The 27252-nt window shown below is 36.2% G+C and overlaps 1 protein-coding gene across 1 annotated transcript; it reads left to right on the forward strand.

The window, feature by feature from the left end:
* Positions 1–305: 305 nt before the first annotated feature.
* Positions 306–23970, forward strand: si:dkey-199f5.8 (beta-1,4-galactosyltransferase 3). The gene is made up of 7 exons (XM_048152367.1): positions 306–474; positions 10623–11690; positions 13247–13482; positions 17399–17586; positions 18001–18123; positions 21919–22023; positions 22412–23970. Exons 2-7 carry the CDS (start codon positions 11432–11434, stop codon positions 22578–22580), a joined length of 1080 nt encoding a protein of 359 aa, XP_048008324.1. The 5' UTR covers positions 306–474; positions 10623–11431; the 3' UTR covers positions 22581–23970.
* Positions 23971–27252: the final 3282 nt, after the last annotated feature.

A 27252-nucleotide genomic window follows, 5' to 3' on the forward strand; every position in this document is an offset into this window, starting at 1 on the left:
GAGGTACTATAGTGGTGTAACATAGGTTGAGTAACACCATCAGTTTAGCCACAATTAGAAATGAGCTACAGGGATGAAATCACAATAATACATGATCATCCTGAGGAGACAGTTAAGTTCTATTAGGACTGCTTTACATTACATTAATGCACTATAATTATGGATGAATGGATTTTAGCTATTTGACGAATGTTATATCAGAGTTATAGCACAAAGAAACACGCAGAGGATGTTGTTTTCATCCATAAAATGTTTCAACTCTCACTACAGATAAAAGGGAAGAGTTCCCTAGTCTGCGCGCACATTCGCTGACTACAGCACAGCATAGCAACGTGAGCGCGCATCACTTCCTGTGCATGCTGGGCGCTTTCAACTCCGACAGGACAACAGTCGGAGTCGACGAAGTCATACAAATAGGCAGGAGTTACGGAATATCTGGGCGAATAGTCCACCAAACTGTCCGAGTTTAATCAGGTAAGTTCTCAAGTCTAATATCAAGATCTTTTTCACTCATTTGGCCTTTGTTGAAGTGTAATTTTGCCACCGTTTGGATGGTTAGTGAGTATGTGAGAAGCCCCAGTTGTGCTAGCCTGCTGTAGCTAACTGCACTGACTCTGTGACGGTGGGCTGCTCAGCATCGTTTCCTCTCAAGTTAAGGAGCGAAACAACACCATGTTTATGGCAAATGACTTTTTTTCCCCGTTTTACAGCTTTCTAATAACGCCTACATCATCAACCTCAGCGGCTATAGTGTGTCATTATATCCAGCTGTGACTGTTAAACAATTATCACGACATAACTGTCACCTAATCTATATTTATCTTGATACATATTCATGTCTATTAGAGATCGACAGCTAGCGATTATTAGATTATCGCTTAGATTTTTAAATGTTATAAGTTCTACTTGTATCAAAAATTACTTAACGATCAATAAACTACATCAAGAAAAATATAATTTTATATTATTATAATTTCTGTTGTTATTAATGGATATATACGACTTTACAAGAAGGTTCCTCAGCTAGCAAGAACTAACAATAAACTGCTGTATTTTTTATTAAGATTAACAAATACTGTAAAAAATGTATTGCTCATTGTTAGTTTATGCATTAGCTAATGTTAACGAATGGGAACTTATTTATAAAGTGTTACCCAATATTTTAAGTAATTACTTAAATAAGTACTTTATGTTGTTTTGCTTGTTACTTTTACAACAAAATTTACCCCATACAGCAAAACCTAAAGAACAGCAGAAATAAAAAACAATTAAAAATCAGTAATTATCTAAAAATGTGTTGTTATATAATTCTAATGTTATCTAATTCTGATGTTATCTAATGTCTGTGTAGATTTCCATCACTACAAAATATAATACATGCTTACTTTCAGTCTGTGTTTTATTTTTGCTGTTGTCTATGGCTACAGATATAGCTATAGATATAACACTATGTTTATCAGATTATTGATGTGTTATGATAAGCAACTTTTTAGCAAATAACCATTTTTTTCCCAGCATTTTGCTTAGTGCTGGTGAACTGGTGTTTTATTTTTACTGTTGTCTACAGCTACAGAATAAGATATACCACTTTGTTTATCAGATTATTGATGTGTTATGATAAGCAACTTTTTTAGTAAATAACCATTTGTTTCCCAGCATTTTGCTTAGTGCTGGTGAACAGGTTTATTTGCATTTCCTCAGGTTAATCTGGTATTTGGTTTCTCAAGATTGTGGAACATAATGTCACCCAATCTAAAGTAAAGACAGAACAGGTTCTGCAATTCAGGTCCTATAAACATTAGTAACAATGGATAAAAAGATTGTCATCTGTTGTGGGAATACTTGAAGTGGACATAAAGTGTGTTTTGTTTTTTTAATAGTTTTATTTTCGAAAAAGAAAAACCTGTTCAGTAGTTTACCCTGACAGCTCTGTTTTCACCTTTTGCCATGCAAATTCATAGTATTTTGCAATGCATAAAGGTTTTGCATAAATTATTGGTTGATAGTTTGGCAGAACAGTTTAGGTAAATGTCACAGTGAGTAGATTAAATTAGTCTGTTTAAACACTTCTTGGAAAACATCATGAAGAATGAAATGTCTTTTAAGTGCTTTGAGCTTCCTTAGAGGAAGAGGTGATTTATACTGCGATAAGGAGGCTTATGAATTCATGATATTTGTGCTCCTTTGTAGGTGATTTATGAACTGCTTAAGGACTAGACAGATTTGTTAGAAATCTGTTTTTTAATTTAAAATTTATTTTTATTTTTATTTAATCAACTCACCAGGTAGGAACGTGTGGTTATTCACTGGCGAAAGCTGTTGTCTAGTCCTTTTTTATTGCACACTTAAGCTATTCCTGATAATAAATAGCTGTGCTTTGTTTTCCTGTGTGATACCATGACTTTTTTTTAATGCGTTGACGTTTTTTGTCCCCCTGGATCTTATCGCTTGGTTACAGATCCAAGCAGCAGGTTGTTCTTCTTGCTCTCTAGGCTTTGCTCTCCCTGTAGCTTTGTGGTGTATAGGTCACAAAGTAGGAACAGCGAAATCCAAAATGGGTCAGTGAAATGTGTGGCTTTGCGTCAGACTCAGCCGTCTCATTTTAAACCATCAAGGTCAAAGAAATTATAACCCTTGTTGAGAGTTAATAGTTAATTTCTACTTTATACATTGACATTGGGGAGGAGTCAGAATGTTTGCTGGCTCTACATTCCAACTTTGGGAAACAGTACAAGGATTTAGGTTTTGAAAACCTTTTCTGGCGTTCTTGAAGATCTTATGTTCTTGAACTCGCTCACTACACTAGATATTTGGCTTCTGTTGGTTGCTTATGTAACAAGGGAATTCATCAACCAGTTGCATTTTAAGACTTGTTATCCCCAGCAGAGTTTGGTTTTGTGTACTTGCTGTCACCATGTGGAAGCTGTGCTGTGATTTATTTTTATTTTTTATGATGCTTGTTCAATCACTGGATCATCATATCTTGGTTTACTGAGTCACCGGAATGTTTTCTGCAAAGACTTTCCAGCTTGTTGCCTTCGCAGACAGTATGGACATTAGTAAGTAGGGGTGTAACGGTACATATTTTTTTCCGATTCCCGAATCGTCACGGTTTGGTGCATACAGTAAGATGACGAATACAGTCAGTCACAGGTGATCCACACTCCAATCCAGAAGGGGGCGCACACGGTAATGCATTGTAGCCTAACCACTTTTAACCAGCATTAGACGCTATATTAGTAGCTATTGCTAAATCTTAATGCAGTAACTAATGTTAAATAATGAAACCTTTATTGTAAAGTGTTACCTGTTGTTCTTTATAATTTTTTTGCACTTTAATCTGTTTGAAATATTTTACTTTATAATTTTTTTTGTATTGTGTTATTGTATTTAAACATTCAGAGTTCTTTTTGTTATAAGAAAAAAGTTCTTAAACCTGTTATACTATGACAACACTTTTTTTTTTGCAACTTATTTCAATAATAATACCGTATACCGTGATAAAAGCTTCAGCAATTATCGCAACATGAAAATTTGATACCGTCACATGCCTAACCAGCATTAACCACCAATAATCGCAATAAGCTCTGTGTTTTGTTAGTTTAGATAAGAAACAAAGTGTCATCTTTCAAATTCTGTCCACGAAATTCAAACCTTCATGCATTATGAAATTTCATATAAATTTCATTATGTTGATTCCACTCATTGTTTCCATTTGAGACATCAAAAGCAGCTTTAGTAAGCTGAGTAATATAGCTAAGGGAAAATATTTCCTGGTACTCTAGCCGTGGGCACAAACTAAATCCTCTAGCACCACAAATGATTGTTTGCGTCACCATTATTCCCGCTGCCATCCTGGATCAGGATATTGATATTTTTTTCCTTGATGCGTTTGGACCCATAGCTTACGCAAACAACTCTGATGTTGTATGTGTATTATTAAGGAAGATCCCATTTTCTGTTGCATCAAGTCTGTCTGGATTTGGCATGCTTAGCAATAGCATTTACTTTCCCTTCAGGTTATGTGCAGAGATGTTATATAAATGCTCCGGATTTGATAGAGTGAAAGTTGTGACAGCCAAATGCCATAGTTCTTAAAGTGTGACCTCTTTCCCTTTAGTTGTTCTGATGTACTTTGAGTTCAGACCTGTTTTTACACTTGAAATTATGAAACAGTCTGTGCCCAGCTGTGTCATTTTATACTATTTTAATTTATGTTTAGCATTTTATTAATTTTTAAATCGTACTTTTGGATCTAGAATTTGATCAGGAATTCTTTGTCACACACATGTGATATTCAGGGATTTCCATCTGTCTTTTTTTATGCAAATATTTCAGGATATTGCATTAAACGTTCTGGATGAAAGCACCAAGATGCAAATTTCCACAATGCGCAGATGTTTTTTCCCCCCTAAGGTAACATTATTTCAGATCACAAGGACAAATCTAAAAAGAAAGGTATGAGATCATACAAGATGACGACACTATGTCTATATATTATGTCTTCCTTCGATAATGGCTTTGGATTTAAAGTATTAGTTAACTTCAGAATTAAAATTTCATGCTAATTTACTCACCCCCATGCCATCCAATGTCTTTCTTTCTTCCAATGTTCATGTCTTTCTTTCCTCCTTCAGTCGAAAAGAAATTTAAGGTTTTTTGAGGAAAACATTCCAATATTTTTCTCCATATAGTGGACTTCAATGGGGACCAATAGGTTGAAGGTCCAAATTGCAGTTTCAGTGCAGCTTTAAAGGGTTCTATACGATCCCAGCCGAGGAATAAGGGTCTTATCTACTGAAAGAGAAAATTTTTTTTAACCACAAATGCTTGCTCTGCGATCCGCCATGCATTACGTTACAAAGATCACGCGTGACGTAGGCAGAAGTACCGCGGTAGGGTGAAAAACTACATTTCATTTTCTCCTTCAACTTCAAAATTGTCCGACATCTTTGTTTTACCTTTTTTTTTTTTGTAAAGGCCGTTTGACTTAATCTTTGCACGTTTCCTTTTAGACACTGGATCGGTACTTCTGCCTACGTCACACTTGACCTTTCTAACATGATTACGTCATGCGTGGCGGACCGCAGAGCAGTGCAAGACGAGTGTTTGTGGTTAAAAAGTATATAATTTTTTTTTTTTTTTTTTTTTTTTTTTACAAAATGACCAATCTGTTTTAGGGGCGTGTCTGCTGTGAGACTTCAGTGTAAACACCCACTGCTATGACCGGCTAACATCTTTCCATTTGAAATAGCTGAGTATTACTCGCTCTTTTAGCATATTTTACTATTACAGCTCTCAAGGTTGACTAATCGTGAAAAGTGCTGCATTACATTAGATCTATGGCATTAGATTTAGATCATGGCACGACATTGTTGAAAATAAATAACCATATTCCTAGCATAAGTATCCTTTGAAAGGTAATGTTATTTTTGTCCTGTTGTATCGCTATTCTCTCCTCCTCATCTCACTAACATGCCAGTGGGTGGGGCTAATTCTGCAATGATGAAGTAGGTGTTGATTTCTTCTGCGGAGGTGGCGTTTCACCTATTTATAGATAGGCACATTCCAGGATCAGTCATTCAGTGGGCCTGGTGGCAATAAAAGCTTTTATTGGACTAACAAGGAAGTTTTCAGTTCTGAAACGTGCAGGATATTCGTACGATGACCTCTTATATATCAAAAGCTCAAGGAAAAGTTGACTTCTCAATTTATGACCCTGTAAAGAGGCAATAAACTTGAGAAGTGCTAGTAACAGCCATTGCTCTGGATAGTACAAGGTAGAATAAGGAGGGATTAAGAATTTATTGGGGATTTTTATGTACTAATGATGTATTATTTTAAAAAAGGTTTTTAGAAAAGAGACCTAAGCCTTTGGACATTCAGTTTTACTTGACTGAAAAACAAACAAGCATTGGATGTCTGCTCTTGTATGTGTCCGTGTGTTAATGACATTTGTTTTTAAGGTGTAGTTTGTTGTTTTAAGACTTTTGTGACACAATCTGGCTTTTGTAGTCGTGTTTGAAAAGTTCAGCCATTCAGGCATTGTGAAGTTACATACTGGTGTTGTGTTGTGCTACATATTGCTATTGTACGCTCTGTAGCTTACTGTACAGATGGTGTGTATTTGAATGATCTTGTAGGCTTTAGAGGAACATGCTTTGCTATACATGGACAGATGTTGGTGAATTGGCTGATAGATTGACTGTTGACCTTGTGTGACAGTGAAGCAGGAAAACGAGGGATTGTTTTCTCTTAAGATTTGATTGACAGCGGGCTGCAGGATCCAGGGAATCCAATCTTCTCAAACTCCTTTGTTCTTACCGTTCTCATAATCTAACACATGGGATCCAGATGCTCGTGTAGCTCCAGCCGACGTTTCATTTGTCTCACTGACTTGGCTTAGAATTCTTATGGTTTGAAGCCTCTCAACTTTATTCACTCTTCCTTTTGCTTAAAATACTTGCTTTCTTTTCGTACTTCTAGTAGCATGTTTAGTAATGATCTAGGAATGTTCTTAAACTGATTGTTCATGCTGAAAATAGGAGATTTTTTTTCATTTATATTTACATATTTATATGTAAAAAAACAACCAGCTTGTTGTTGTGATTATTACGTAATCACGTAATTTGATTTTACAAATTTATTTTAAAATAAGATTATACATGAACTAATATAAGAAATATATAAGGTTATGAAATTATTTTGCACAATTCACATGATATATGTAACCAGAAAGAATATATGAAACCAATTTCCATTGGCAAGAATAGAATATACATAAAGCAGAATGACCACTTATGTTAAATTAGCCACAGTTATTGGCTGATGGTAATGTAGTCTTGTTAGACGCTAGCGCAGATGCAATCTCATTATTCAGTCAAGCCTGACTATTGGTGCCTCATATAAGCCTCATGCAGTTCTTCACTTTTCTCCTGTCCTGCTGAGCAAAGTCACATGTGTCGCCACGGGCTGCGCAGCAGGAAAGATCTCTCACTATATTTATGTTAATGCACTTTTTGTTTACCCATTCATCTCCCCATTATACTGTGTTTGTTAGTGGTCTATGTTGTGTGTATATAAATATAATATTAAAGCCCTTGGGCATGGTACATTGTGCCTGACTTGTATAGATGCACACTGCTGTGTGAGGGAGGAGAGTGAAAGGAATAAGATAAAAGATTGTGTGTCTTGGCTTGTGAAGATGGAGTTAGTCATGTCAGTGCTGTCCCTTTGAATCCAGAATGGAAGGAGGACGGGGGGGGGACGTGCTCTGGCAGGGAAAGGACATACTATTCTCTTTCCATCTTCTTTATCCCATTTTAATATAGGTTATCTGTCCATCTTTCTTCCTATCTCTATGTGGCTTAGTAAGACTGTTACTTTGTTCCAGTCCAGAGGTTACAGACATGCTATGCTTGACTACGCTTCCCAGAAGGCTTTTTGTTTTCGTTGCGTGCCTCGTATTCAATTATTATTTTTGGTATCATTAATGCTACAAAGATTATGAGATTTGAGTTGGCTTCGGAGATGGTTATCTTGCCAGATTATGTCAGAGCATCACTTGGAGGTTATACACTGATGTTTAAAGCAACGTTGTGGTTATTTTCAATTTAATGTGTACTATGTTCCACATCTGGTATATTGTCAATTACTACAGACAAAAATGTTGCAGTTTATGAATTGGAAACCTGTTTAGTAGTCAAATATCTAGTACCAAGAAATCATATTTTACTTTACACTCTGAATTGAATATGAGAAAAAAGATGTCAGTAAACCTTGAATCAGTCATGAATCCTTCACTGAATGATTCAGTGGTTACTGAGTCAACATAATGAATCTCATTTACTGAACTAAAAATAATAATTATCAGTTGTGTTAATCTCAAAATGAGGCATGTTTTGTGTACTTAATGTTCATGAATACATATCAGATTGTCTTTTTGACAATGTGTACTGTAGTTATACAGTGGTTGGTTTTGGGTTGACCCCAATGTAACATATTTCTTAGAGACGCACCAAAATGTAGCTTCTCTTTGAAAAGGTATGAATTTAGAAGCAAGACTTCTTTAAGGGAGTTTATTGTATTTATGGTCTAAATATCATTTTTTTATTTATATATATATATATATATATATGTATAAATATGTGTGGTTTTTTTTTTTAGAAATGATTGTCAGTGGTAATTATGGCACAGATGTTGTTCATAGACATTAAGTAGAAACTAGAATAGAAAATAACCTTTTAATGTCCATTTATAATGGGTGAGGTTGAGACAGATTGTGTGTGTGTTAGTCAGCACGAAGTCAAACCTCGTGCTCTCTGACTTCATTTAAATGACCATAGTGGAAAGTTGCCATTTACAGTATCCCAGCCAACCTTTCCCTTATTGCTTCTCTATTTAGCTTCCTCTCCTTGATCTTCCTTCATCACATAGAGATGTATAAACCAACTCTCATTCTTCCTGGAAGCACTGAAGCCTTACCACAAGGGTGAGAAGGATCAGCTGAAGATGAGATTAGTAAGAGATGACTCTTCTCCACACACCGTCGCCTCATCTTCGTGCCAATCCGCCAATCCCTGCGCTATTCCCCAGATTAGGATTATCGGCCTATGAGTGGTGGTTTTAATGAGCTGTAATTGATTTGTAGGTACAGATCCACCAGACTGTGTCAGGAAGATTAAATGAAGCTTGTTTGAAGCCCCAGGTCTCTTTTTCCAGCGAGTGATCCTGGTAGTGGTGGGACAGAATTCACAGCAGGGGTGATGTGGCTTTCGGGACTGATCTTACAGAGTTCCTGCCATCCTGCTGAGGGTGTTTGCCTCCTTCCCCTTGGACAAGGCCTGGGTCTGGGAAGTCAGCCATGACCAAGTGCAGGCTTTATTCATCTAAACACATTTTAGAGGAGCGGAGGGGGGAGCGACACAAGCTGGTAGTGTTTGCTCTCCAACTGTTGTACATAGGGTCCAAAATAAACTTTTTGCCACACCTGCCAATGAGGTGTGATTTGAGGAAATTTACTGGCTATAAATATTTCCTACTGGCCTTAACCATTTCAATAAATTATTATTATTATTATTATATACATTACAGTTCAAAAAATTGGGGTCAGTAAGATTTGTTTTTGAAAAAGTTTTGTTTTTAAGGCTGCATTTATTTGATCAATTTCAGTCAAAAACAGTAATATTTTGAGATATTATTACAATGTAAAATAACTGCTATTTTAATTTCAGATATTTTATTTTTTTCTGTGATGGTAAAGCTCAATTTTTGGAAACCACCTTTTTTGCATGATATTGATGAATAGAATTTGTACAGAACAGCTTTTATTTGAAACAATTTATTTTTTGTACTTTTTTTTTTTGTAACTATCAATGTCTTTACTATAATTTGAATTTCATTTGACTGCATACTTGTTGAATGAAAGCATCAGTTTCTTTAAAAGGGTCATTGACGAATAATAACATAATTAATTTTAAAGTTTTATTAAGTGTTAACAATGAGATTGTGTTTTTTTTATAATCAATTAACACTGCTTTTGTCATTTTAGCCAGTTTAACCAAAATTTCGGTTTTATCAAATGACACTTTTGGTTATACCAAATGACGATATTTTCAGAAACTGCTACCAGGCTGATGTCTAGCTAGCAAAAGAACAATCAAACATTTTATAATTAGTACAAGTTTTTAAAATATTACAACATGTTTCAATGTTACAGCGGTTGTACCGAATGACCGGAAGTTTCGGGACATGCGTATGGGCAAGTGAAAACATAAATTTTTAATTTAATTTTTAAGTTAAAAGAGAGTTAGTTACATTGCTTCATGACCATTTGGTCCTTTGCAGGTGTCTGAATGATGGCACATCCTGTCACATGATACTGACCGCATGACTTGATCCAAAACGGTCCCTTTATATTGGTTACTCCAAATGACATCAAAGAAATTCATTTTTCCGGACATTCTTTCTCATAACAAAGCAACGACTTCTACACATAATTTTAATACCATTTTGCACTATGTTGATATATGATGTTATAAAATCATGCCAGGTTAAAAAAAAATATATACATCTATTACATTTTAAGATATTGATGGATAAGTGGCTGTATTGGCCTTTGGACGGTTAAACCAAATGACCTTTTGTCACTTCAGAATCTTTAAAATACCTTTATATGTAGCAAAATATATATATATATAAAATAATATATATACCTTTTGGATTTGATAAAAGAGATACATACCTTACATACTTTGGATGTCATATCTTTTTTTATTATTATTAAGGCTGTTGGACAAAAATGGCCCGTCACATCATTGACCCAAAAATAAAATTGTACCGACCCAGATCTTTTGAACTGTAGTGTATATTTTCTATCCTTACGACTGTGGTATTCTTTACCTGCTTTCTTCGCATGTTAGTTGCAAAAAGCATTCCAATGTCTCGCTATTCATTAAAGCAGCATTTTCACAAAAATGTCAAGACCCCTGTAAGTTTTGTACCCTGATCATCCAGAAGCATGAGTGAATTAGTATGCAGTATGGAGGCAAATAAACAAAACTTAACATGTTGTAAAGCCTCTGTTTTGGGTCACTCCTCATGTCTTCCTCTTTGTTTTTCAGACACTGACTCCTGTCATTGGACCAGCTGGTGTTGGACGGGGTGTTGGACCCTCCCCCTGCACAGCAACAGAATGAGACAATAGCTGGGGGTGTTGGATGTCATCCCTCCCCCCTCCTCTTTGTTTTCCCCTCCTACACATCTAAGACGCATAGACATACTCACTATCTTACACCAACACGAAACAGTACCCTGGACCCATGCTTTATTTTGTAGGGGCCATGAGACTTTTACAGGGCTGCTGCTGTTGAGAACCCTCTGGGAACAAAACAATCCATTTCCTTCCAGCAAGTCAACGCAACCTTCCAATTCCTATGGCTTTGGTGGAGCTTGACGGAAGCTCAGTAGATCATTGAATCATGAAAACACCAGAGGACCACTGGGAGTTTCTATTTGGAGTTGTACATTAATAGGCTAAAGACTGCCAGTGAGCAAAGCAAATCTAATTCAACCTGCAGCAGGTCTGAACGTCTGTTAGAATAAATGATACCTCTCCTTTGCCATTTCATTCATCACATCTAAAGTGCCTTATATTCCATTGAACTATTGTTTACCTCTATTCCACATATCTGATCCAATCCTTGAAAAGATTTTGTTTACATCTCCAGGCCTTATAGCTTTCCAAGACATATCGGTTTTATTTATTTCTTCTGTTTGCATGCAAAAGAGTCACAGTCTGAAGTATCTGAGATACAAGGAATGAGACCACCGTAGAGTTCAGTTCCTCAAACCTATCAAACCTAAATTTATTCAGACTGTTCATCTGACTCTCAAACGTGGTGCACTACTTCCACTGAACGGTTCCGTCACCATGTACACGCTGCAGTCCAAATGGCGTTACCTGATCATGTTCTTGGGCGTCCAGTTAGTGGTCATGGCTCTTCTCTCCAGAGAAGGCTACCAGAAAAGAGTGTCATATTTTTTCCGGATTTTCCGTAAGCCTGATTCTACGATGGGACATTCAGTCGGTGGACGCAACCACACGGATGTGTATGCCAACCTCTCCCTTTTAGGTCCTCCTGTTAATAAAGAGGACATGCCCTACTGCCCCAAGCAGTCACCTCTGATTGGTGAGTTTGATGACTCCTTCAATAGTGTATCAAGTTTCTGATCTCTCTCTATTGTGAATGCATCATATCAGTGTCATAATAAAATGCAGAGGAGCTTCTTTCCGGTATAACTGATAATTATTATTTTTTTTAAATGAAAAGAAAGGGAAATATACACACTATTTTATTTATTCAATTTTACTTATTTGTTTTCCATTTTTTTGTAATTGAGGAAAAAAAAGCTGCTATTCAATAAATGTATAAATAAATTAATAAAAATAAAGTATCCCCCCCCCCCCCCCCCCCCCCAAAAAAACCTGGAAGATTCATAAAAAAATTAAACGGTCAAAAGATATGGGAACCTTGTAAATAATTAAAGGTCCCGTTCTTCGTGATCCCATGTTTCAAACTTTAGTTAGTGTGTAATGTTGTTGTTAGAGTATAAATAAACTCTGTAAAATTTTAAAGCTCAAAGTTCAATGCCAAGCGAGATATTTTATTGAACAGAAGTCGCCTACATCAAACGGCCAGTTTGGACTACATCCCTCTACTTCCTTCTTTAATGACGTCACTAAAACAGTTTAACTAACCTCCGCCCACAGGAATACACAAGAGTTGCGTTTGTAGAGTGTGTTTGTCGCCATGTCGTCGAAACGCTGTTATTTTCATCCCGCAGTCCAATCACCGGGTCTGATTCCGGCTCAAATTGATAGGGTAAAATTAAAGACATGTTTACAATAACACTGAGCGCGTGCATCTCCACGTTATGGTAAGAGGCGTGACTTTTCCGGGCACGGTGCGCTCAGAGCTGTCGAATCACAACACAGGAACCACTGGCACAATCAGAACTCGTTACGTATTTCTGAAGGAGGGACTTCATAGAACAAGGAAGTCATCAGCCCGTTTTTCTGACAGTGGAAACAGCGGTATACAGATAAGTAAATTATGTGAAAAATACAGTTTTTTTACACGCGAAACATGAACACATGTTATATTGCACACTATAAACACAATCAAAGCTTCAAAAAACCATGAAAAACCCTCATGACCCTCATGTCGTTCTTCATCCGAAAGACAAACCAATTAAGATATTTTTGATGAAATCCATGTTTTTTTTTAAAAATCTCCCATAGAAAGCAACGTAATTATCATAATTCAAAAACTTTGTTAAAATAGTCAACGTGACTACAATGGTTCAACCTTAATGTTATGAAGCCATGAAAATACTTTTTGTGTGCAAAAACAAAACAAAAATAACGACTTGATTCAACAATAGCTTCTCCTCCCCTGCCTTACTGCTACGCTGTTTTACGTTCAGCGCTTCCTGGTTCTACGTCAGAGCGCCAGCTCAGTATTGGCCGACGCTGTAACGTGAGCATGTGCGTGTGCTGCTGAAGCAGGAGCCGGCGAGTAATGAGCTGGCTTTCTGATGTAGAACCTCGAAGCGCTGGACGTAAACGGCGTAGCAGAACCAGTGGGTGTGGAATGACATCAGGGTGAGTAATTTAATTTTTGGGTGAAGTAACCCTTTAAAGTGAAGTCAATCCTTCTTGTTCACACTCCTTTCTTATGTTCAGGTGGACCAATTCATGTCACTTTCCCCTCTCGGCTTAAGCTTGCCGAGGTTGAGAGGAAGAATCCGCTTGTTGTCCGTGGGGGGCGCTACAGGCCACCAAACTGTGAGGCACGCCATCGCACTGCAGTAATCATTCCCCACAGAAATAGGGAGCACCACCTCAAGTTCCTCCTCTACTATCTGCATCCCTTCCTACAGCGACAGCAGCTCAGCTATGGCATCTATGTCATTCACCAGGTGTGTCTGCAGTCTGTGATTATAATTGTGATTTTATTTGGTGATGCAGAAAACACTTAAAGCAGGGGTGTCCAACCCTGCTCCTGGAGGGCTACCGTCCTGCAGATTTCAGTTCCAACCCTGTTCCAACACACCTGTCTGTAATTATCAAGCAGCCCTGAACACCATGATTAGCTGGTTCAGGTGTGTTGGAGGTGGGTTGGACAAAAACTTAAAGGGATAGTTCACCGAAAAATGAAAATTGTCATCATTTACTCACTCTCAAGTAGTTCCAAACCTGTATGAATTTCTTTGTTCTGCTGAACACAAAGGAAGATATTTTGAAGAATGTCAGTAACCAAATAGATCTCGCGCCCCCCCCATTGACTGCCATAATACTTGTTTTTCCTACTGTGGAAGTAAATGGGGGACGAGATCTGTTTGGCTACTGACATTTTTCCAAATATCTTCCATTGTGTTCAGCAGAACAAAGAAATTCATTCAGGTTTGGAACTACATGAGGGTGAGTAAATGATGACAGAATTTTCATTTCTAGGTGAACTATCCCTTTAAACTTAAATGTTTTCCACACACAAAAAAAAGTACTGCTCGTAAATATTCAAAATACAGTTCCATGACCAGCAAGAAATATTTACGGCCAATGGGTCATTGTGTAACTTTCAGCATTAAATAGTCTCTCAGTGTATTGACAATTTTGCAAGTTTGTTCCTCATATTCATTTTGTTATTCAGGAAGTACGACAGTGTTCAGGAAGTACAAAAAGGAAATGAAAAACTTCAGGCTTCATAGCTAAATTGCTAATGGTAAATTTTCCAGAAATTGTTAATCACACTCTTCTGAAAAATGTCTGATCTTTTCTGTAGTAGACCATTTGTATCTTTCTGATTTGATTCCCCTAGTAAAAAAGTGATATATTTAAAATACATTTATTTCATACTAAGTATAGTTTAAATCTATTAACATATTTACTGACATGTCACTTACTGATAAAAATTAGAATTAAATTTTATTTGGAGCATTTCTTTATTGCGCAATGCACATTTCTTAATATTAAGCCTAAAATGTGTTTTAATGTCACTATTGATACGGACTGTATGATCTTTGAATAAAATCTGTCTTTAAAGGCAGGGTAGGTAAAAAATGTATAAAAAACTTTTTTTTCAAAATTTGTTTAAACTTTATTTATATATCAATACATATTTAAAATGTAGGTACTCTGAAAAAGAAAGTATAAAAATCGAGTGTCTGTAGACCTCTTTAAAGACAGCTCATTATTTCCATTCACTCCACCCCCTCCCTTCTGGGCTCCTTCCAAAGCCACGCCCCCAAAACGCATGAACGTGCGACTCCGACCACTGAGCTGGAAGACGCATTATTTACCTGAGACGAGCGGAGAGGAAGGAGCACAGTGCATGTAGTGACATCATGTCAGAATCACATGTAATAAAAATAACTTTATAATTATGAAGATAAACATAATTTAATTCGCTAACGAGTTAGTTATCTATAAGGCAAAGCTAAAAACAGGTTGCATGATACACGTTTTTCCATTACCATCATTTACACTGTGATGAAGATGAATTTCGTGTAAGATTCATAACATATACGTTGTTCTACAGATAAACAGAGTAACATACACTCAAATATCAACTCACAACTGCATTACACAAAATAATAACACACACATACAACAAAGTGTGTACGACACACACAGATACAAGATAAAGACATCAGTAAACATAGGTAGAGAATATAAAAACAAAACAAAGGCGAAAAAAAACGTGCAGGTAAACTTACAGGTGAACATGGTAAAAGAGTTAGACAGAGGGTAAATATAGTTCTAAGAAAAGTTCCTAGATGCGGAGTAACGTTAGGCCTACTATCTGTTAAACATGTATTTAGTTATCTAAAGCAAAATTATGCACAATTCAACACTATAGCTATCATCTTGTGCTAGGCCTATAGATTATTTATCGTCTCTACTACGGCTCGCTAAGCAATGTTATGTTAGCTATATTACGCAGCTACGTGTGCTAATGACACATGCTTCATGAAAAAATAAACACAAAAATATGTATGATCAAAATACAAAAAGAAAGATTTACCTGTCCAGCAGAAATAAAGCCATCAAGGAGTCACTTTTCAGCCCCTTGAGTTCCCTCAGTTCTCGCCATCGCTGGAGAGCCACGCCGATATTAACTCGCGTTTTATTTCTTTGTTTATCCAAAGACTTTTTGTTCATTGCCTTTTCTTGTACTGTTACTGTCTTCCTTTTTTTGCCTGGTTTGCCTTCACTAACTGCATAGGCCGGTACTGTGAATTTTGCTTGCTGTTTCTCTGCCATTGTTTTGGTATTCCTAGGATCCATGCCTCTTGAATTCCCCAAATCAAACGTGCGCGCGCAAGTGGGCAGGTCATGTGTGGCAAAAGGGTGGTTGCCATGGTTGCGAGAGAGTGACAGCCGCCTAAGCCAATCCTATGTTTCGTCCCGGATGGAAATAATGAGCTGTGTTTAATACAGATTAAACGGTCTAGAGTCACTCGATTTTTATACTCTTTTTATCAGAGTTCTTACATTTTAATTATGCATGTATATATATAGAAAGTTTAAACAAATTTGGAACAAAATTTCTTACCTACCCTGCCTTTAAATGCAAGATATTTAAAGTGTACCTAAAGTATACTTGCAATAGATCCACTTTAGCACAAACAAATATACTTCAGTATATCTTTAGTTGGACCTCAGCACTACTTCCACAAAATTGCATTAAGTACAAAGTTAGTTGTTCCAATTTAGCAGTATTTAATAGCAGTATTTAGTAGTACTTTAGTATACCAAAAGGTATTTTTTATTAAGTACATAATACGTAAATGTATTTGTCGTATACTTGGCATGAAATAAATATATTTCAAATAATTTTAGTATATTTATTTTCCACTAGGGTCCTTCACATCAACAAAGGTCAGACCTTAATTTAAGCCATACATTGTTTTTTTTTGGTTACCAAAGCAAATTTTTATTCTCATTCGGCACCTGCTGAGTGTTAATTTTAGACAGTGCTCTCACCGTTTTACATGTTGTACAAAGATGTATTTGTTGCTTGGTTACATATCAGTTATTCAGCTCTATTTTAATACAACTCAACTGTGCCTCCTGCAGTTTCCTGTAAGAGCCAGTTGTAATCACTTTATCCTGTTATTGCTGTCGATCTAGATGCAAACCTGTGCAACTCACTCTGACGGGTCAATCGCTGGTCATCTTTTGCTCTCCCCCTGCTGATCTCCCATTTTAGTGAACAACAATGATCCTAAGTGTGCCAGATTCAGACCTGTTTCCCTGGGCTACATTTTCTTGATTTTATTATTGTTGGTTTCCTAGGTTAATACAGTTTTATGTAGGATTATAGATGTACGGCATGAAATGTTTGCAGAGTTTTGAATTGAATTGTTTTTGCTCCCGACCTGAGAGGCTCGATGAGATTGAAATCCCATTTGCGCTAGTTGAGTTGAACTTTTATTTAGTCACATGTTTTGTGCGTTGTAGACTTTAAAAGAAAGAAATTAATACTTTTATTCGGAAAGGACACGTTCAATTGATCGAAAGTGACAGAAAAGGCTTTTACATTGTTACAAAAAAAATCTGTTTCAAATAAATACTGTTCATAGACTACAAAACGATGGATTACCATCAGAAGAAAATAATCTCTTTGCGTATGTTTCTGACTTTGATATTCCCACCTCACATCAAGAGGGCAAGGATTAGACCGTAATCCTTAGTCTCTTCTCTGAAAATCCTGACCACATTCTAGATTCAGCCCATTTTTATGAGTATAAATGTATGTACAGGCTACACTGCTGAGTCTGTATATCTTATCATTATAATTTGTTCAATAACAATGACACTCTTTGTGTGTAGGCTGGTAATTACACCTTTAACCGAGCAAAGCTGATGAACGTGGGATTTCGTGAGGCCATGAGGGAGGAGGATTGGGACTGCCTCTTCTTTCATGACGTGGACCTTATTCCCGAAGATGACCGTAACACCTACGTCTGCGATGCTCACCCCAAACACGCCGCCATTGCCATGGACAAATTTGGCTACAAGTCAGTATTCAGCTGCTCTCTATCTGCATTTCATTTGACTTCATTTGCCTGTATTCTACTTCAACTCCTACACATATAGATTATGTACATGTATATGATTTACTATCAGATCAATTTACACATGTATTTGTGGAATAAATAAGAATTTGACTCTTACCATTTTATGTACGTTCAAATTAAATATTAAAATAATAAATAAATAAATAATATATTATTGGATTCTCACATAAAATGTATATATTAAAAGCAGCAAAAATAATTGATGATATAGTTTTACTGTGACTTTCAAACAACAACAACAAAAAACCCTAAAATAATAACAAACACTCATAAAACACTAACCAGTCACTTTACTAAACTGAATAAATACATTTATAGTGTTTTTGTCCATTTCTCCTTCCTTTTATCACTCAGACTGCCTTATAAGATGTATTTTGGAGGAGTGTCAGCTCTGACCCCTGATCAGTACCTCAAGATGAATGGTTTTCCAAACAATTACTGGGGCTGGGGTGGTGAGGACGATGACATCGGTGTCAGGTGAGTGGTTGAGTGTTTATTTGCTTTGGTGAGTTGAGTGTGTGCACAGATGCTTTGTGTGTGTGTGGGTGTGTACATTAATGGAGCGGTCTGTGTGGGAGGAGATCTATCTTTGTGATGCAGCTGGCCGTGAACCACCTGTCTTTCTTAGCTTTGTCAAGTTCAAAGCTTGAGTGAGTTGTGTGGTCTGATGTTTTCTAAAATTATGAGTCATGGCTTACCAGCTCAGCCACTTTGCAAATGATCAAATACTGTTATGTTGTACATTTAAAATCAATTAAAATACAAAGAAATTAATTTGGGCTGCACAATATATCGTTTCGGCATTGACATGAGCGATTTGTGCATCCACGATAGTCGCATCGCAGGATGTGTGATGTCAAGTTATAGGAATCGTAGTTGATCCATGATCTGTACGGACCAGACCCCATAGTTTGATTCCCAGATTAATTGCAAAGTTTAAACTTGCTAGAATATTTCAAGACTTAAACACTTTCACTCTGTAATGGTTAAAGCATTCAAGCTCAAGAAGACGCAAAAGAGAACTCAATTCGGAACACTCCTGAATGGATACATACGTCACAAAATTATCAAAATGCCAGTCTCGGCGGGTATCCTCATCGCTTATGTCTTAAGTGAACGTAAACAATTGAGAAAGAAAACTGATACATATCATTATATTGGATACATGCATTAGCTCTTAAAGTGACAGCAGCTTAACATTCCTGCTGCCGTTAGGGTTAGTGTCAACAACAAAAAGGAAAATCACTTTTGTGCTTTAACAAAGATTAATTATATTTCATTCATTAGTTATTATTAATTATATTTAATTTATGCAGTGTTATTTTACATCTGGCAGTTTCTGTACCTGAATACTGTTAGACTTACCTGAAAAACACAAAGCCCTTTTGATTTTATTTGTATCTTTGCTCTGTTCTATTGTATTTATCTATGCTTGTAATGTTTATTATTTTCTATGCAGATGCACTCAAATCACCACAGTCATTCTACAGTTAATAGTTCTTTCCAAATACAGCTATTCAAATCATCTGGTGAATTGTTTTCATGTTGCAGTATATATCGTAGAAAAACAAAATATAACAATGTCCATTTTTTTCCAATATCGTGCTGCCCTAAAAGTCATATAACCGTAGTTTTTAACTCAAAAAGCAAAGTCTGACTTAGAATGTTGGCTTGAAAAAAGTTTGGAAAAAAGTAGGGCTGTCAAACGATTAATCACGATTAATCGCATCCAAAATTAAAAGTTTGTGTTTACATAATATATGTGTGTGTACTGTGTATAATTATTATGTATATATAAACACACACACACACACACACACACACGCATGTACAGTACAGTACAGTACAGTCCAAAAGTTTGGAACCACTAAGATTTTTAATGTTTTTAAAAGAAGTTTCGTCTGCTCACCAAGGCTACATTTATTTAATTAAAAATACAGTAAAAAACAGTAATATTGTGAAATATTATTACAATTTAAAATAACTGTTTTCTATTTGAATATATTTCACAAAGTAATTTATTCCTGTGATGGCAAAGCTGAATTTTCAGCATCATTACTCCAGTCTTCAGTGTCACATGATCCTTCAGAAATCATTCGAATATGCTGATCTGCTGCTCAAGAAACATTTAATGTGTACAATTGTACACAATATTTGTGTACAATATTTTTTTTCAGGATTATTTGATAAATAGAAAGTTCAAAAGAACAGTGTTTATCTGAAATCTAATCTTTTGTAACATTATAAATGTCTTTACTGCCACTTTTGATTTAATGCATCCTTGCTGAATAAAAGTATTCATTTCTTTTCAAAAAAATAAAAATAAAAATTCTTACTGACCCCAAACTTTTGAACGGTAGTGTATAATGCTACAGAAGCTTTGTATTTCAGATAAATGCTGTTCTTTTGAACTTTCTATTCATCAAGGAATCCTGAAAAAAAAAAAAAGTACACAACTGTTTTCAACATTGAAAATAATCATAAATGTTTATTGAGCAGCAAATCAGCATATTAGAATGATTTCTGAAGGATCATGTGACACTGAAGACTGGAGTAACGATGCTGAAAATTCAGCTTTGCATCACAGGAATAAATTACTTTGTCAAATATATTTAAATAGTACACAGTTATTTTAAATTGTAATAATATTTCACAATATTACTGTTTTTTACTGTATTTTTAATTAAATAAATGTAGCCTTGGTGAGCAGACGAAACTTCTTTTAAAAACATTAAAAATCTTAGTGGTTCCAAACTTTTGGACTGTACTGTGTAATATTTACGGAAAATTTGTTATATGATGTCATATTTATATATAATATAAATATATATACAGTATATACAAGCAAATATTTCTTAAATATATGTATGTGTGTGTATTTAAGTACACATAATAATTATACATAGTATACACGTATATTTTGTAAACACACTTTTTGGATTTTGGATGTGATTTGACAGTCCTAGAAAAAAGTTTAAAAAGCTTTTAAGTTTGAAGATTTAGATGTTTTAAATGCCACTTATAAAATTTTAGTTTATATACACTACTGTTTCATAGTATTACAGTTTAAACTACCGTTTTATATTGTAATATATTTTAAAATGTAATTTATTCCTGTTAAATTTTCAGCATTACTCCAGTCTTCAGTGTCACACGATCCTTCAGAAATCATTCTAATATGCTGATTTGGTGCTCAAGAAACATTTCTAATTATTTTGAACACAGTTATGCTGCTTAATATGTTTGGGGAAACTGTTATATATTTTGTCAGGATTAAAAAGAACAATGTTTATTTGAAATAAAAATCTTTTTTTTTAACATTATAAATGTCTTTACTGTCACTTTTGATAAATTCAATGCACCCTTGCTGAATAAAAGAAGCCTGACTTCGTCATACTCATATTCTAGGCAGAATGTGAGTCTGATACTGCTCCATTGCGCTTGAATTATGGGGCGTGTCTTAACCGAACCAGTAAAAAAAAAAAACTCTGCACTCAATTGGATAGACCTACAACCAATCAGAGCAACGCAGTAAGTGACGTATGTTGAACTTGTACTTAAACTTTTGCCGAATCCCGTTGGAAGGACGGCAAACACATCTTTCCCATCGACAAATGCCTTGATTGCGGTTCTTTGTTCGTCTTTTAAAATTAATGCGCTGTCGATTTCTTTTATTACAGACGTGATAGCGGAATCTAAACATCTTACTTCTCCAGCTGCAGTCATCGTTGGTGAAAACCAATTCAACCCAAGCGCTCTTTGATGACGTGGGTGGTTACGTAACCGCAGATAGCCTGTCCATCATCGATTAAAGCCCGCCCTGGCAATTTGATTGGCTCGGCCTTCTGGGAGCCGAGCATAATTACTCCACAATGGATCGAGTCCAGACCGAACTTCCCGTCCAAAAAATGTTGTGGGCGGGTTTCGGGCTGGCACCCAGGCTAGAATAAAAGTATTCATTCCTTTCAAAAAGAAATCTTACTGACCCTAAGCTAACTGTAGTGTATTTCATCACATTTAGTAAATTAACTTTTGTGGACCAGAGTGGAAGAATTCCTCATTTCCCAGAATGCATTATCTGTGTTGAATTTCTTTGAATAAAATTCAGTAAAGTCCTCTTCCTGCCATTCTGATTCACATTGCAAATGCAGATTCCTGAGGGTGTGGCCCACTCAATGAAATTCACACTCATGAATCGAATAGGAACGAGTTACTCAATCCTGAGTGTCTCCTGCTTTTTTGCACGCTGTCTAACATTCTTCATCTTCTCAGGGTCTCACTTGGAGGAATGCTGATCAGTCGTCCGTCTCTAAAAGTGGGTCGATATAAAATGATCAAACACAAGCATGACAAAGGCAATGAAGAGAATCCAAAAAGGTAGAGTCACATTACAACCATCTGATAAATGCACAACAACCATTGACAAGATGCCTTTCAACATTTTTCTGTAGTCCTCCATTGTAAAATTTGCACATTTATAAAGGTATGGTCACATTAATGAAATTTCGATTACAATGCTTCATTGGCTGTCGTTAATAGTGTGATATGAAGCAACCAGCTTCAAGCAGCTTTCCATTGGTCAACGTTGAAATCATTTTTGGAAATATTTTGCCCTTGCGCGAAATTCCCATTCGCACGCATTCCTATTGAAATGACTGCATTTCGCCCACAAAAAAATGTGATCACACCTTAACACATTTTCGGTTTAAAACGATGACATCATCTCCTAGTACTTCCTCTGTTCAAGCTGTTTGCTCTCATGCAGGTTTAACATGTTGGCTAAGACCCGGCACACGTGGAAAAATGACGGTATGAATACGGTGGAATATGAGATCGTGTCCCGGGATTATCAACCGCTTTACACCAACATTACGGTCAACATCGGCACCGAGGCAGGGCTGCACCCGACCAAAAAAAAGAGGCACAAGTCCTAGCGCCAATGCCGCACTGCCTGCAGACCACTCGCCCACGTGCACATGGCCAGTGAATTCACGGGACATCATGCCTTTACTGCACCACAGACTTTTCTGCTGTAATGGTGGGCCCATCTAGTGGTACCATGATTCTCTGCCCTTTCTCTCTATTTCTTTCTCCAAAGTTTGACATTTTGATCCTGTGCTCACTGGTTCATGTTATCAGTCAGGATGCTGCAGAAACTTCATTAACTGGTCCATATACTGACCGCTTCGCAGAATCCGTAATGAACCACTCTGCAGGAAGGATGTGTTTCCTGACGGACAGACTGTTCATACATCCTCTGTGCCAATGGGCACCATTTTAAAAACCTCTGTTGCCTTAGAGTCAAGCTGCACTCTCTCTTTACATTTCTTTCATGACGATTGAATCGCAGGTTCAGCCTCTTGTAGTAGGGTGAGGACGAGGGTAAAATTTGTTTAATGCCATATGATGGAAATAGCGAAGCAGGCCGATGTACTGCATAAGCAACATTGTTTGCCGCACTACTCTGTGAGTCTGGTGCATTTCCTGTTCAGTAAATTAGTACTTAACAACCTGATTATGTACTGTATTGTTATCCAGGCAGGTGGGGTGATATTTTGTTATATCTTTCATTTCAAGTAACGCACTCAGAACTGGCCTCTTTGGTAGTAATAACCACTCTACATATACTGATGTTCTCCTTTTTGCCTTTGGTTGTCTTAGTAGTAACGTTGGCTTTTATAATCAACGCGCTGCCTCTCATTTTCATGAATTACTCAACACATTGTATTTTATCTGCATGAGTATTTTTATTTTTTATGATTGGTTGGCTGTGTCTGGTTTTGTCATTTGCTTTGGATTAGTAATAGGGTTACTGAATGTAGCTGTATTCCTCTTCTTGGTGAGAGAATGCCACGTCATTGCAGAGTGCATCATGTTGTTTCCGTTGGGGTTGGCTTCATGAAGAGTGCGTGCCCTTCAACCCATGTTCCCATTTCAGTCCAACACTTATTCAAAGAATTTGCCTAGAAATGCCTAGAATCCTCGTTACTCGAAAGGTTTTAGAAAGTCTCATTTATGAAACACAAGTGTAAATTATTCGTAAAACCATTCGTAAGTAAATTGTCCCATTGAATAAAATGCGCTAATTTTTGTAAAAGCCATTTTAATGTAAATTGGTGTAATGAATCAGATGCGTTAACAACTGTAAAATCATTATGTAAATTGTTGCATTGAATTGAATACGCTAACGTTCTTAAAACCATTTTTACATAAATTGTTCCTTGAATCAAATGCACTAATTTTTGTGAAACCATTCTTACCTAAATTAAATTCGCAAATGTCCGTAACTATTCTTGCGTAAATTTGTAAAACTATTCTACGGAGCCCCGCACATGACGTGCAGGAAATAAATAGTAGGCTAAATCGTGTGCACGATTTAATAATTTGTTCCCTTGATTTACTAAATTGTGTGCACGATTTACTATTTCGTTACCTTGATTTATAAATCATGCGCATGATTTATAAATCTAGAGAACGAAATAGTAAATCGTGTGCGCGTTTTAGCAAATCGAAGGAACGAATTAGTAAATTGTGCGCACAATTTAGCAAATCGAGGGAATGAAATAGTAAATCGTGCACACAATTTAGCAAATCGCGGGAACGAATTAGTAAATTGTGCGCACAGTTTACTTTTTTCTTGATGTCATGTGCGGGGCTCCATACTATTCATATGTAAATTGGTGTAAAAAATCGAATGCGCCAACAATCTTGGAATCATTGTTAATTTTTGCATTAAATTAAATGTTAAAATTCATAAACCATTCTTAAGAAAATTGTTACATTAAATTGAATGTGTGAATGTCCTTAACCGTTGTTGTGTAAATTATCGCGTTCAATCAAATGCGTTAATATTTGTTAAACCATTCTTACGTAAATTGTTGAATTTAAAATTTCATACGCAAATGTTTGTAAAACCATTTTTACATAAATTGTTGCATGGAATCGTATGCGCTATCAAATCATAAAACCATTCCTATGTAAACTAGCCCCTTTAATTGCATGTGCTAATGTTCACAACACATTCAATGCAACCAAACAATTTACAGATTGGTTGTTCTGCTTGTTCACGATTGAGACCCATTATTGGCATAATCTGAAAAAAGAAGAAAAAAAGTTGTGCATTTCCTATATTTAAAGACTGAATCCTGGCCTTCACAGGCAAACGTTAACCTTGTTTTTGCCATGCCTTGTCTTTGTCTAGCCTCTAAATGTCTTCTGTATTGTTCAGTCTCATGGTGAAACAGACTCTGTGACAGTCCATCAAATGTGTTTGTGAGACTGAGAGAACTTGATCATACATTGTTTTCCGATTGCTGCTGTTCTCTGTGTGAATGTGAATGGTGGAGGTATTGCTCCTTTCTTTACTAATGTGTATGCTGTTGGAAGCTTGTGATGGGGCATTTGAAAAAATATGGTGTTGGGTCACTGAAAGAAGTCATTGGATGTCATTGAGGCAGAGATACCAAAAAATCATAGCATTTTTTTTAACAAGCATGTTTTCTTTTCTTTTTTTTGTTCAACAGTAAGTCTTTTTTTCTTAATTACAAAAGGTTAAGGTGGCCATTAATGGTCAGGTTAATTAAATCTGTCCCTTACCCAAGTCTGTTGGCTCACGTAGAATATCACTTGAGTGTAATGACTGTATACTCTTTTGATTTGAGTTATTGTGGGATGTAATGGGTGACTCGAGATGTTTATTCGTCACATTGAGAATTTATATTTGATAGTTATTCAGATCATCATCATAGAAGGTACTTTGAAAATCCTCATCCATGAATGATATAGTTTGATATGTACAGATGACAGGCTGCACATTACTCAGGTGGGGTGATGGATCAGATGTTTCTAAATGTGCCTTACTTGGCGTCAGTAATCTTGAGTTCTTCAGTGGGCGGTGCTCTAAGCGCGGGGCATTTGTTTCTCTTTAAGAAGTCTGCACACTACTCAGCGGCCTTATGATGATTTAATAAAACAAATGTTAATGTACTAAATGTCTCATGTGTTTTGTGACTGGTGTGTTTTAGAGATTTGTGCAATTCTAAAAGGGTCTAACTGATGTTTTTAATGACACTTTTAAAAGACTGATTAAACTGCTGCCAAAAAAATCTTTACAACCCTCATAAAAAGAATAGCGTTGGATGATCGTAAGGGTTAGTTCACCCAAAAATGACAATTCTGTCATTAATTACTGACCCTCTTTCCAAACCCGTTAGAACTTCGCTCATCTTAGGAACACAAATTAAGATATTTTTGATGAAATCTGAGAGGTTTCTGATCTCCCTATATACACAGCAATGTCATTCCAAATTTCAAGGCCCGGAAAGGTAGTAAAGACATCATTAAAATAGTCCATGTGACTACAGTGGTTCAACCTTAATATTATGAAGTGACGAGAATCCTTTTTTGTGCGCAAAATCTAACAGTGCAGTGCTTCCGGGTTCTACATCAGAACGCGTCGGCCATTAATGAGCCGGATGCAGAATGAGTTCTGACGTAGAACACGGAAGCGCTGCACTGTGTTTACTACGACAACAGCGTAGGAGACTGACAGGGAAGAGAAGAAATTGTTGAATAAAGTTATTTGTTTTTGCTCACAAAAAGTATTCTCATCACCTCATAACATTAAGCTTGAACCACTACAGTCACATGAACTATTTTAACGATGTCTTCACTACCTTTCCGGGCCTTGAAATTTGGAATTTACATATTTTGTATAGGGAGATCAGAAACCTCTCGGATTTCATCAAAATATATTAATTTGTGTTCCGAAGATGAACGAAGGTCTTACAAGTTTGGAACGACATGAGGGTAAGTAATCTTGGGTTAACCTTCTTATTTGAGTATTTATGAGGTCAGTAGCATTGATTGGACAAGTACCACATGTGATGTTTTAACCATTTGTGATTTATGGGAATGTTGCCACAGATCCAAATATGAAACACTTGCCATGATTGTTCCTGCAGACACAGTTTATTCTTAAATTAAGAGGTGTGTCTTCCAATTTTTATCAATTCTAGTTTGACAGCTTTGTGAATGCATGCATGTTAAATGTACGTTATTGTGAGATTCACCCATCCGTTCATATTTTTGTGTTCGTAATATTTAAACAAAATGCCTGATTAATAAAACCAAGCCCCCATCCAACTAATCACAATATTAAAGATTTTCTTTTCTACTTGTTTCATCATGTCTTTAATTTCTATCTTTACTAATATTTTTTTTTTTAAAGTTTTATCTGTTAATGTAACATGAACAATTGAATTTTTATTAACTAACATTAACAAAGATTAGTAAGCGCTGTAAAAAATGTTGCTCATTGTTAATACAAGTTAATAGATTAGCTAACAAATGACATCTTATTTTAAAGTTACCCATATTTTGAATGTTTTTATTGTTTTTGTCCATACAGTTGAAGTCAGTGGTGCACAATAGAACATTGGAGTCTCTGGAACCCATCTACTTTCGTTGCATGAAAAAAAAAAAAAAAAAAAAGGAATTTTCCAAATATCTTCTTGTGTGTTCCACAGAAGTTTGGAACGACAATGAGTTTAATTTGAGTGAAAATGCCAAAACTTAAAACAGAATAATCAGACACCAACACAGCTG

Source organism: Megalobrama amblycephala, linkage group LG13 (assembly GCF_018812025.1).
Source record: "Megalobrama amblycephala isolate DHTTF-2021 linkage group LG13, ASM1881202v1, whole genome shotgun sequence".
Taxonomy (NCBI): Eukaryota; Metazoa; Chordata; class Actinopteri; order Cypriniformes; family Xenocyprididae; genus Megalobrama; species Megalobrama amblycephala.